Here is a 12,530-nt window from a genome sequence, read left to right on the forward strand (position 1 = left end):
AAAATAGTCTGTCCTCAGCACTCACTGCCAAGTTTCAAACGACCTCTGGAAGCCACGCCAGGACAATGACTGTTCGACAGGAGCATCATGAAATGGGTTTCATGACTGAGCAGCCGCACACAAGTCTTTTATTTATTTATTTAACCTTTATTTAACTAGGCAAGTCAGGTAAGAACATATTCTTATTTACAATGACGGCCTACCCCGGCCAAACACTAACCCAGACGATGCTGGGCCAATTAGGCACCGCCCTAACGGAACTCCCAATCACGGCTGTTCGCCATTGGACTCTGGAGCAGTGGAAACGCATTCTCTGGAGTGATGAATCGCGCTTCACCTGGCAGTCCAATGAACAAATCTGGGTTTGTCGGATGCCAGGGAGGCACTACCTGCCCCAATGCATCGTGCCAACTCTTTGGTGGAGGAGAAATAATGGTCTGGGGCTGTTTTTCATGGTTCGGGCTAGGCCACTTAGTCCCAGTGAAGGGAAATCTTAACTATACAGCATACAATGACATTCTAGATGATTCTGTGCTTCCAACTTTGTTGCAACAGTTTGGGGAAGGCCCTTTCCTGTTTCAGCATGACAATACCCCAGTGCACAAAGCAAGGTCCATACTGAAATGGTTTGTCGCGATCGGTGTGGAAGGACTTGACTGGCCTGCACAGAGTCCTGACCTCAACCCCATCGAACACCTTTGGGATGAATTGGTAAGACAACTGCGAGCCAGGCCTAATCGCCCAACATCAGTGGGCAATTAGGCTGAATGGAAGCAAGTCCTGACAGCAATGTTCCAACATCAGTCAGCTCTTGTGGCTGAATGGAAACAAGTCCCCGCAGCAATGTTCCAAGAGTGAAACAAGTGGAAAGCCTTCCCAGAAGAGTGGATGCTATTATAGCAGCAAAGGGGGGACCAACTCCATATTAATGCCCATGTATTTGGAATGAGCTGTTTGACAAGTAGGTGTCCACATACTTTAGGTCATGTAGTGTGTGTTTGATCCCGTTTGGTCGGTGTGGCGAGGTGTGACCTGGTCAATATGGATGTGACCATTAGAAATCGCAAAAAAACCTGTGCAGCACACCCTACACAATCACCCTCTGGGCCACCATAATCACGCTGTCTTCAACTGGTTGTACAGTACCATTTCTGGTACAAAGGAATCTGACAAAGGATATAAGAAAGATTCAGCATACTATACTCAAAAGGTTCACAGCTCTTTCTTTATTCAACAGTCCAGTGTGACCATGTCCTTCTCATCTAAAATGTTGCCACCCAGCATTGGTCTACTTGGATGTCATTAATTCAAGATGGTCTAGCATCTTGGCATTATCCCTGTAGGTTTAAGCAGTGGTTTAGTTCAGTCTACACACATTGACTTCCCCTTGCTCTCCCCTCTGCCGCTCACAGGCTTTGACAAGGGGATTAGCTCCATCTTGCCATAAATACATCATGTTGTTTTAATTTCTGTTAATTTGTTGGTGGAAAGTCTACCCAAATGAAGAAAATGCTGCACTCGAAATTTCTTGAGAAATTTGCAAAAAAAACGTAGTATTCCCTCATTGGCACAGATAGATTTAATCAACCTAGAAAAGTCTGGGCACAGAGGAGGACAATCATTGAGCAATTTTAAGAACTTGGTATTCTCATAAGAGTAGTTATAACAACAATTGTTTTCTCCCATCCATTTGATTGAATATACAAAAGTGTTTGCTCGGTTAATGCCTGTAGACTACAGCAAAAGAGGACCGTACAAGCCTTCATTCTCATTGACGGGGCTGTAGTGGAACAGGTTGAGAGCTTCAAGTTCCTTGGTGTCCACATCACCAACAAACTAACATGGTCCAAGCACACCAAGACAGTCGTGATGAGGGCACGACAAAACCTATTCCCTCTCAGGAGACTGAAAAGATTTGGCATGGGTTGTCAGATCCTCAAAAGGTTCTACAGCTGCACCATCAAGAGCTTGCGTCACTGCCTGGTATGGCTACTGCTCGGCCTCCGACCGCAAGGCACTACAGAGGGTAGTGCGTACGGCCCAGTACATCACTGGGGCAAAGCTTCCTGACATCCAGGACCTCTATACCAGGCGGTGTTAGAGGAAGGCCCTAAAAATTGTCAAAGACTCCAGCCACCCTAGTCATAGACTGTTCTCTCTGCTACCGCATGGCAAGCGGTACCGGAGCGCCAACTCTAGGTCCAAGAGGCTTCTAAAAAGCTTCTACCCCCATGCCATAAGACTCCTGAACATCTAATCAAATGGCTACCCAGACTATTTGCACCCCCCCCCCCCCTCTTTACACCAGTGCTACTCTCTGTTATTATCTATGCATGGTCACTTTAATAACTCTACCTACATGTACAGTACATATTATCTCAATTACCTCGACTAACTGGTGACTCTGTACCAGTACCCCCCTGTATATAGTCTCGCTATTGTTATTTTACTGCTGCTCTTTAATTACTTGTTACTTTTATTCATTTTTCTTATTCGTATTATTATTATTATTATTATTATTATTATTTAAACTGCCTTGTTGGTTAGGGGCTTGTAAGTAAGTATTTCACTGTAACCTACACCTGTTGTTTTTGGCGCATGTGACTAATAAAATGTGATTTGATTTGAAATAAACTCTTTCTCCACCCTCTAGTGTTAATATTGCGCAACAAAACAGTATTATTTTTACCCTGGTACTTTTTATTCAGCTGTAGTAGCAGCAGAGGGAGCTGCTATAGTTTGGTATATACTGTAATCCCCCATCATATTCTCTCCCTCCTGTTAGTTCATCAGCAGCATAATTCAGACATCAACGTCTGGAGCGCTGACATTCTCCCTACTGAGATATGCTGCTGCTGCCTCCTCTATTAATGAGACATCCACTCTCACCCGTTTAACGCATGAAAATAAAACTAGATCTAGAGGTACACCATGGGGCTACGCTTTACCATATCCTACTCCTCTGACATCAGACGATGGATCTGTCTTTGCATATCACCCGTGAGCAGAGCAGAGCAGACAACGGCCCCTTCTGTCATGTCCTGGTTAATATTCATGAAAGCAAATTGGGTGACTGTCATTTGGCAAGTTCCTGTACAAGCCCTGTGTATAGCCTCTGGGCAGAAAGAGGAGAATGCTTACTCACATTGGATAACCCCCCTCATTGCCCCCTACCCTGTTTCCTTTCTTCCCCTGTCTCCTGTCTCTGCTCCTGGTTCCAGGCCACCCCCCAGGCATAGCACAGAGGGCTGCTTTAATTACCAAGGGTTCCTGGCTGACAGAGCCTGTGACAGTGCAGCAGCTGCCCGCCCCGCCCCACTCTGCCCCGTGTGCCTATGCCCACTGGCAGCCCTGACGACAGGCCACTGGCTCACCAGACGTGACATGGGTGCCCTATAAAATACTTGGACCCAGTTGATCAATCCACCTTCCCAGTCTCTCTGGATTTCCATATTTTCTCTGTCTCTTTTTCTGCTCTTGATGTCTGTCTGTCAGATGAGCTCATGATAAAACGATGGTAAAATATGGAATAGCACCTATGGATGAAGCACAATTTAAACCGTAAACTTCCAAGCAAATGCACGACATAAACTGTACATGTGGCTGTATTCATTAAAGAAAGAGGCAGTAAGGGGTTAAAGCATGCATACATGTTGGTGTTTGTCCCATCAGCATCGATTACACGTTGAATTAAATGAAGCGCCTCGGTAGTCCTGAAAGCACTCTGTGATGGCTGATTACACCTGTCTGTCAGCTGATGAATTCTACTGCCTTTGATTGATCAGCTTCACTCATAGTGTGAATATTCATATTTATGTTCATTTTCATGGTAAATGTGTTATGTAAACATTGTTTTTTTCACACTGTACCTCTATGTTAATACAAGGGGCTGTTTTGTGTGCAGATAATAATCATGCCTTCCATCCAAAAATATTCCATCTTGATGTTCGTCCAATCGCAACACAGCAGTTGCATAATGACAGCGTGATTGAGAGTTATTTTCATATTAAAATGAGAGAGGAGCCATTTGGTGCTATGGAATATTGATGCTAATTGGCATCATTTCAATATGGAAGTAAATGGATAATATAATAGATTACAAATGATTGTTGTTACTCTCAAGTGGTACACTTTCAGATTTACTGCTCAATGATGGTTTTCATTAGATGTTTTCATATTAGCAGTATTGTTTTATTTTACCAATCTAGTGCTATGATACCACTTATTGAATGGAATGATTAAGATATCATTCTCTGTACATATACATTCATTATTTCATGCACTGCTCTGTTCAGTTGCTTAGGAATTAAACATGCATTCACAGTAATTGTATACTGAGAATATTCCCAGGTGCATGTAGCTACAGAACAGTAGTTGCTAGATATGTGGACTTAACACCAGGCATCATTTGCCTCTGGCATAAACATTCTCCTTGTTTGTTTTTCATGGTTGGATACCCATCTCTGGGCTATCTAACATCTACAACATTTACAAATCTAGGAAATGTAAATCTGTTCGGGGATATGTTTGTGTGTATAAAATGTTCCTGATTTATATTCCCAACTGGAATCCTCCCCCCTTCTCACTGAAAAAGACGGTGGCAATGAAGTGGCCTTGTCCTTTTTCTTCTCCCTCCAGCTTTGCTGATAGAAACAAAGCTTGGTTAATTATAGATGGATATAATACATTATTGAACAGTGTCACTTCTTTCGTCTTTATGGTTCAGCCCATGAAAAATTATGGCAATTACAAATGACCTCTGTGGTTATTTAGTAAGTGGTTAGGTTTGAGAGAAGTTGTTCGGGCATGAGAAGCATGACCCTTAGTGGGGCCTCTGAGGAGGTTGCATGAACCCTTTGTAGAGTAACTCATGTAGAGCTGCTCCGTTAGGAATGGGTGTAGCAGTGCAGTGACATGGTACTCAGTATGATTAGATCCACAAGGACCTTTGACTTCTCTGCAGTTGGTCTTATCAAAACAATCTTTGTTATGACTACACGGTGCTAAATTGAGTCGCTTTTATGAGTTTCAAGTTTAATTAGTCGTATGTTCAGGATACACATGGTATACACCGTCCAACACAATGCTTACTTGCCCGTTCCTTCTTGACAATGTAACAACAATAAGAAATAATAAAATATGATAAAATGAACATAAAGTAAATAAGGCTCAGTAGAATAGAGGAAATATGACGAATGTGAAATATGTCATACTGAGCATACCGTCGCTATTCCCATTTCTTTTCAGTACTCAGAATACAAGCTTTTCAAAATGTCACACTCCTTTGATGTACTTCTCTCCAGGCATTTACTATTGTGGCATTTTCTGCTTTCAGTGTATAGACTGCATGTGCAAAACATTATGAACACCTGCTCTTTCCATGACATAGAGTGACCAGGTGGAAGCTATGATCCCTTATTGATTTCACTTGTTAAATCCACTTCTGTCAGTGTAGATGAAGGGGGCAGTATCCCTGAATGGGCCAGTATCCCTGTGGAACGCTTTTGAGTCAAATTTAATAGAACGTTTTGTTGTTTGGGAATTGTATTGGACAGTGTTTTTTCTGTATGAAATGACTATAAAGGACTTCTTGTGTCGCTAGTGTTATAAATCTAATGGGTGCTGCATCTGTTTTCGTTCTCAGCAATTGGCTCAGATTGCTCTTGATAAACCGCCAAAGATCTGTAACACTGAAATGTTTGAGCCAGAGAATTTTAGAAAGCCGTCAAATATTATATTCAACATATCTTACGTTTTATCAATGCAATTGGTATTTTAATGTTTCTAAAATATGAACATCACCACCAATTATTGATTCATTATTTAAGACACCTACACATTGATGATTTCAGAGGATTCTTCATTAAAATGACTTGGCACACCTACAGGTTGGTTTTGATCTCTCCCTCATGTCTGAGACTGTATTATCAATATGCCACAAGGAAGGTTTCTACTTCAGCCCCAGCTGCAAAAGGGAATGAATAACAATTTGATATGACTTTGATCTATTCTTTTCAATTGAGTCTTTAAAGCAGCTACACACCCACACATAGCAATAAGAATTTCACTCCATTTTAAAAGATTTAAACAGGCACAACCTTGATAGAACTAGTCTTTTTTTTCTCTCAATCAACGTTATTTATTTGTTATTGGGCAAATCATGATGGGCTTCAGTGTGTAACAGGTCTGTACTTCGTAACTCTCCTGCGTTGTGTTTTTAAAGAAAGTCCAGCCAGCGGTCCCAGGTGATTGGTGTTTATTCTGACAATAGACACAAGGATGCACATTAAATGTGTAGGACAACAATATGTTGATGGCTGTAGATTCATGATTCATCTGTTAGCATGGAAATAACTGTGAATTAGCAGAGAGCTAATCTGACCATTACAATAAGAGCATGCTAGCTGACTCACTCTTTCAACAATAACATAGCTAATATGCTGGGATGTACTTTTCTAACTCACTCTTACAACAATAACATAGAAAAGCACATCCCAGGATGCCCCCAATATCTAACAGGTACCGTACACATATGTATGTGCGTGGGTGTGTGTATATTATATTAGGAAATGTACACATTGTAAATATGGAAATAGATTACAGTATTTCAGAACGTGACCTACAGCTTGCATGTCAAAATCAGACTGGCAAGAATTGACGTTTCCAATCTCCCCCTTTCTGCAAGCGTAGCCAATGACATTACCACTTATTGACAGCTGACTTAAACCAACCAATTAGAATACATAAACATTAAATACACATTTCTGCAGTGGCAAGTGGAAACATAATTAACTGTGTTACAAATGGATAAGCCTAGGTCCACCATAGACAACATTCAAACCTTCCTGGAGCTATGTTGCAGATGCTAGTACCACAGAAACAAGCTAGAATCAATCAGAGATAGAGGGAGGGAGGGATAGAGAGAGAGAGAAATCAGTGTCCTGGGTAGACCTCTCTGTTGGAAGTCATGGGTGTCACGCAGCTAGACTCAGGATACCCCTAAGTGTCTGTGAAAGCATGTGTGGGTGTGCGTCATGAGTCATCCCTATCGTCTGTCCTCTGTGTGTACGACTGCCATTGACAGATTGATCTATCTGAGGAGGCTAATGCTCAGCTAGCGCCTTCATCACCTACTAAGGAATGAGCTCAGTCACAGCCAGGGATTCTCTCAGGCCGACTCTCTGCCATAGAAATACAGTTATGGATGAGCCACAGGTTATACAGGATTGTGTTTTCTCCCAGTTCGTTGTTTTCGTTAATGCCTTCTACAGTAAATGGGGTCAATTGATAAGTCAGAGTGGCTACCATTTGATCCCACCTTACTTCTGGACTGAACAGACTCTCTAATCAGGGTAGATCAATATGGAAGTTTCGATACAAATGTATAAGTGCTGACAGATAATTCGTTCGTTCTACATGTTGGGATCTTTTGGTGTCTGTAAAATGTATTATGCGAGAAATGGCGGTGGAAATACATTTGTGCACAAATGTTGATATAATAATCATGATATCAAAGTAAACTTGGATGATATGGAGTGTGGTCCTTCCACTACGACTTGGAAAACCATGCAGTTTCTTAGGATACAGATTAAATAAGTTGTGATAAATTTCACAGAGTGGGGCCTCCCGGGTGGTGGCGCAGTGGTTAAGGGTGCTGTACTGCAGCGCCAGCTGTGCCATCAGAGACTCTGGGTTCGCGCCCAGGCTCTGTCGTAACCGGTCCGTGGGGCAACGCACAATTGGCCTAGCGTCGTCTGGGTTAGGGAGGGCTTGGCCGGTAGGGATGTCCTTGTCTCATCGTGCACCAGCGACTCCTGTGGCGGGCCGGGCGCTGTGCGCGCTAACCAAGGTTGCCAGGTGCACAGTGTTTCCTCTGACACATTGGTGCGGCTGGCTTCCGGGTTGGATGCGCACTGTGTTAAGACGCAGTGCCGCTTGGTTGTGTATCGGAGGACGCATGACTTTCAACCTTCGTCTCTCCCGAGTTGCAGCGATGAGACAAGATAGTAGCTACTAAAACAATTGGATACCACGAAATTGGGGAGAAAAAGGGGTCATTTTTTTTATTTTTTTTTTTATTCACAAAGTGGTGAAAGTTCATGGTGCTGAGGTTTATGCTCCTTTCATATCGAGGGTCATGGCATGATGATCAATGCCGTTTGACCCCCCCAAAAAAATCTTGCTCTTATCCATAATAATATCATCATGTAGACTAGCCTACCTGCACAGCCTGTCCACACTGTATCTGAGAGCTGTTGACTAGAGAGCACGTACCAAGACCAGAGACCACATTTGTGACAAAACTATCGGTAGAGTTGCAAATGCGACAGAAACACATTGAATGTTTTATTTTTATTAGGAACATGAAAACTTAAGCCAAAAAGTACATTTTGTGTGCACTACTTGTCATCACATTGATTTGTATCCTCAACAAGTTTGTTTGTTGCGAACACAACACTGGTGAGAAAATGCTAATTTTCTTCATGCGGATTTTAGAATATTCACCTGAAAATCTGGCGCCAATTGGATGGAAACCAAGCTATGGACACTGGATTCCCACATAATTACTAAAATTTGAATTGGTAGCCTACTTACACAATTTTTTGTCCGTTTGGTTTTTATTTTTTATTTGTGTGTGTGGTTGTGTTGTGCATGGTTGTGTGTTTGAGTGTATCTCTTTGCGGGTCAAAGCCCCTGGAGCAGAGAGAGGGTGGAAACCATTGCGATTTGAAACCTTGTTTGAAATTTATGAAGTGCTAAAATGTTTTATCCACAGGGAGGCCTAGATAGCTGTCACTGGTAAGCCATTTACTGCTAGGCACTGACACCAGACAGAGATCCAGAGGTAGGCAGCAGGCACAGGGCCATGCTCAGCCAGGAGAAATGATACACTGAGTGTACAAAACATTAAGAACACCTTCCTAATATTGAGTTGCACCAAGATTTGCCCTTAGAACAGCCTCAATTCGTCAGGGCATGGGCTCTATAAGGTGTCAAAAGCGTTCCACAGGGATGCTGGCCCATGTTGACTCCAATGCTTTTCACAGTTGTGTCAAATTGGCTGGATGTCCTTTGGGTGGTGGACCATTCTTTATACACATGGGAAACTGTTGAGCATGAAAAACCCAGCAGCCCTGGCACCTACTACCATACCCAGTTCAAAGGTAAATAAATATTGCCATATATTATTATTTTGTCTTGCCCAGTCACCCTTTGTATGGCACACATACAGAATTCATGCCTCAATTGTCTCAAGGCTTAAAATACTTATTTAACATGTCTCCTCCCCTTCATCTACACTGATTGAAGTGGATTGAACAGGTGACATCAATAAGTCATGAAAGAGCAGGTGTTCATAATGTTTTGTACACTCAGTTTATACACCACTCAGAAATCAACCACCTAACGATTAGCACTGAGCCAGCCAACTGATGCTAATTGGTCCCACTTCGTGTTTCTCTCCCTTTCAAGGGAGCTACATAACGACACACACTTTTACATCATCAACACTCCTTTCCCGCTTGTTGCTCCCCTGCTCAACCAAAGCAGAATATATGTTCAATGCTGTGTATGAGCAAATGGCCTCACTTCAGGGCCTGTTAACTATAGATTTAAGAAGAAAGTTAAGCAAAGTTGCTATTCCTCAAAAAGGTTTTTGTTTCTTATGTTTCACCTTAGGCAAAAAGTTGCACAGACAGTGCTATGGATCCCAACATTTCTGAATGGGAAGCCTTCCCTGCTCTGCTCTGTGTGCTTGGGCCACTGTTCTCTGTCTCTCTGTGACTTACCTGCTTGTGGTCTCAGTCAACCTTTACTGGAGCTCCATGGAATCCTGTCTACCTACAGCAATAGCCAGGCTAATGTCTGTCTGTCATGTTGATCCCACCCGCCTTAGACCACTGCACCACCCGGGAGGCCTTTACTCACAAACTTTATCTGAAAGTTTCAGTATTTATTATTTTAAACCCAAGAACATGTTTTAGAACAGTAATCTATGTTGGAAATTTGCTAACATGATTGCCATTGCTAGTTAGATAGCTAGGTAAATCAGTTGCCTAGCAACAAACATCTTAAGAAGACATGTAAGAAGATATTTGAGGAGTTCGTAAGAAAATCATGAAATCTTAAGATATTGTTGAGGAATTGCACTTACAAATTATTTGATCAACTTCTTATCTTTTTTCGTGTTTTGTGAATCTGGGCCCAGATCCATAACAAATAATTATTTTGTTTCATCATGGCCAAGTAAATAACTACTGTCTTGATGTATTTAGAAGTAAACATACATATGGATCTTAATTTGACGAGTATTGTCGCAGCAAAATAATCCTGCAGCAACAGGATTTGAAAGATTGGTCACAATTGTAATACTGTTAATATAACCGTGTGCTATGAATTCCAAGGTTAGTACACATGGTTTTCAGTGAATTTATGTAAATCATGAAGCTCATCTGCATTTTCTCAGCAGGAAAATTATCAGCAACAAAAAAATGATCAAATTAAGATCCTACTCCTGTAGTATACCCATTCAAATCAGTTGTCTTGTCATCTAATGTTTTTGTACTCTTTGTTCTCCTCTCTTGCAGTTTTTAGTGAAGATCTACGTTCCAGCTTATATTTTGTCAATGCATCTCTGCAAGAGGTAGTGTTTGCCAGCACCACAGGGACCCTGGTGCCCTGTCCCGCTGCAGGGGTGCCCCCCGCCTCGCTGCGCTGGTACCTGGCCACCGGAGAGGAGATCTACGATGTGCCCGGGATCCGCCACGTGCACCCCAATGGCACCCTCCAGATCTTTAACTTCCTCCCCTCCAGCTTTAGTAAGCTGATCCATGACAATACCTACTATTGCACAGCTGAAAATCCTTCAGGGAAAATAAGAAGCCAAGATGTCCACATTAAGGCCGGTAAGTGTTTATTTTAAATAGTAGCTGTTGTTGTTGTCACTCCTTCATTTCTTCTTGTATGTATTAATTTGCCTTTGCCAAATGCCACCCCTCTTGCTATCCTCAGTATTTCGGGAACCCTACACAGTCCGGGTGGAGGACCAGAAAGCCATGAGAGGCAATGTAGCGGTCTTCAAGTGCATTATCCCTGCCTCCGTGGAGGCTTACGTCACTGTCGTATCGTGGGAGAAAGACACAGTCTCACTATCCTCAGGTAAGACAACATTCGTATATCTTGGTCAGAATTTTGTTCAATTCCTTGCTTGGACTCAAATCAGCTATTGGATTACACGTTCAATGGAATGATTCGTAGGTGTAGCTAGCAAAATAAGATTTGTTTACACAGACAGTGCAATGGATCCCAAAGTTTCTGAATGGGAAGCCTTCCCTGCTCTGCTCTGTGTGCTTGGGCCACTGTTCTCTGTCTCTCTGTGACTTACCTGCTTGTGGTCTCAGTCAACCTTTACTGGAGCTCCATGGAATCCTGTCTACCTACAGCAATAGCCAGGCTAATGTCTGTCTGTCATGTTGATCCCACCCTCCTCGATTGGAACCATTCATTGAACAGGTTGATATTGTATATTAAACGACAACTCTCCTGTTAGACCATTAACCAACCTCTGGGCAATTTTGCTTTATATTGTGGGACATGTTTTCATGACATTTTAAATGTGTTTGCTCAAGCACGAAGATCCCTTCTGTGATCCATGTCTGTGTGTACTGGTTGCTAGTCGAGGGCTTTACACTGTTTCTGCCTCTGTAAGGAGATATGATATGGCCTATAATGACTGCACATGAGTTTTGCAGATTCAGACAAGACTACAAAAGATGCTAGCATCTGGGAAACCTAGAAGTCATCACTTTTTACTGTGTAACATGCATGGCCTTGAAAAGTAGTATGGAAAGCGGAATTTGGACTTTTCTCGTTTTAATTATGTGCTTAACTGTATAACACAGGGCAAGTTTGTAATAGCTTGTGGGTTTTTAAGTGAGTTTAGGTCATGCAGTATTGTAGTCCTATGGAACCTTTATTTTTTTACTACAAAACAGCCAGGGTGTTTTAAAGGTGAATAACGCGTAGGAGCACTGATGCTTTATCATCACCCAGTTCTTAGGAGTGCTTTTACGTGCATTAAAAATAACCTAGATGGGATTGTTCCCTGTTTATTCCAATAACTATCAAGCCACAGGAGGCTTGTCAGAAGCATCAGTATCATGGTCAGGACCAGTGCTCTTTCCTGGCTAAATATTTGATGATGTTCTGATACATGAGCAAATGCGCACCTTACACAGTTATGGAGAGGGTATGTTTACTGCGTATGTTTACAAAGTGCATTTAAAGGTGTGTGTGTTTTATTTCTTTACCAGGGGTTTGATCCCAGGTTGTGTGTGTGTGTGTGTGTGTGTGTGTGTGTGTGTGTGTGTGTGTGTGTGTGTGTGTGTGTGTGTGTGTGTGTGTGTGTGTGTGTGTGTGTGTGTGTGTGTGTGTGTGTGTGTGTGTGTGTGTGTGTGTGTGTGTGTGTGTGTGTGTGTTTGTAAATGTGTTAGCATGAGGTTCTCAACCAGGCCTGGAAACAGAGAAGTTTG

General features: G+C 42.3%; 1 protein-coding gene across 2 annotated transcripts in view; it reads left to right on the forward strand.

Moving 5' to 3' along the window:
* dscamb (DS cell adhesion molecule b) overlaps positions 1 to 12,530 on the forward strand; it is a 128,043-nt gene that overhangs the window by 10,528 nt on the left and 104,985 nt on the right. For both annotated transcript variants that reach the window (XM_036961247.2, XM_090218682.1), the window contains exons 2-3: positions 10,587 to 10,904; positions 11,011 to 11,157. In XM_036961247.2, the coding sequence (XP_036817142.2) occupies positions 10,587 to 10,904; positions 11,011 to 11,157 (465 nt within the window). The remainder of the gene's footprint in view (positions 1 to 10,586; positions 10,905 to 11,010; positions 11,158 to 12,530) is intronic.

The sequence above is a fragment of the Oncorhynchus mykiss genome, chromosome 24 (assembly GCF_057628025.1).
Source record: "Oncorhynchus mykiss isolate SJ-2025 chromosome 24, ASM5762802v1, whole genome shotgun sequence".
Classification (NCBI taxonomy): domain Eukaryota; kingdom Metazoa; phylum Chordata; class Actinopteri; order Salmoniformes; family Salmonidae; genus Oncorhynchus; species Oncorhynchus mykiss.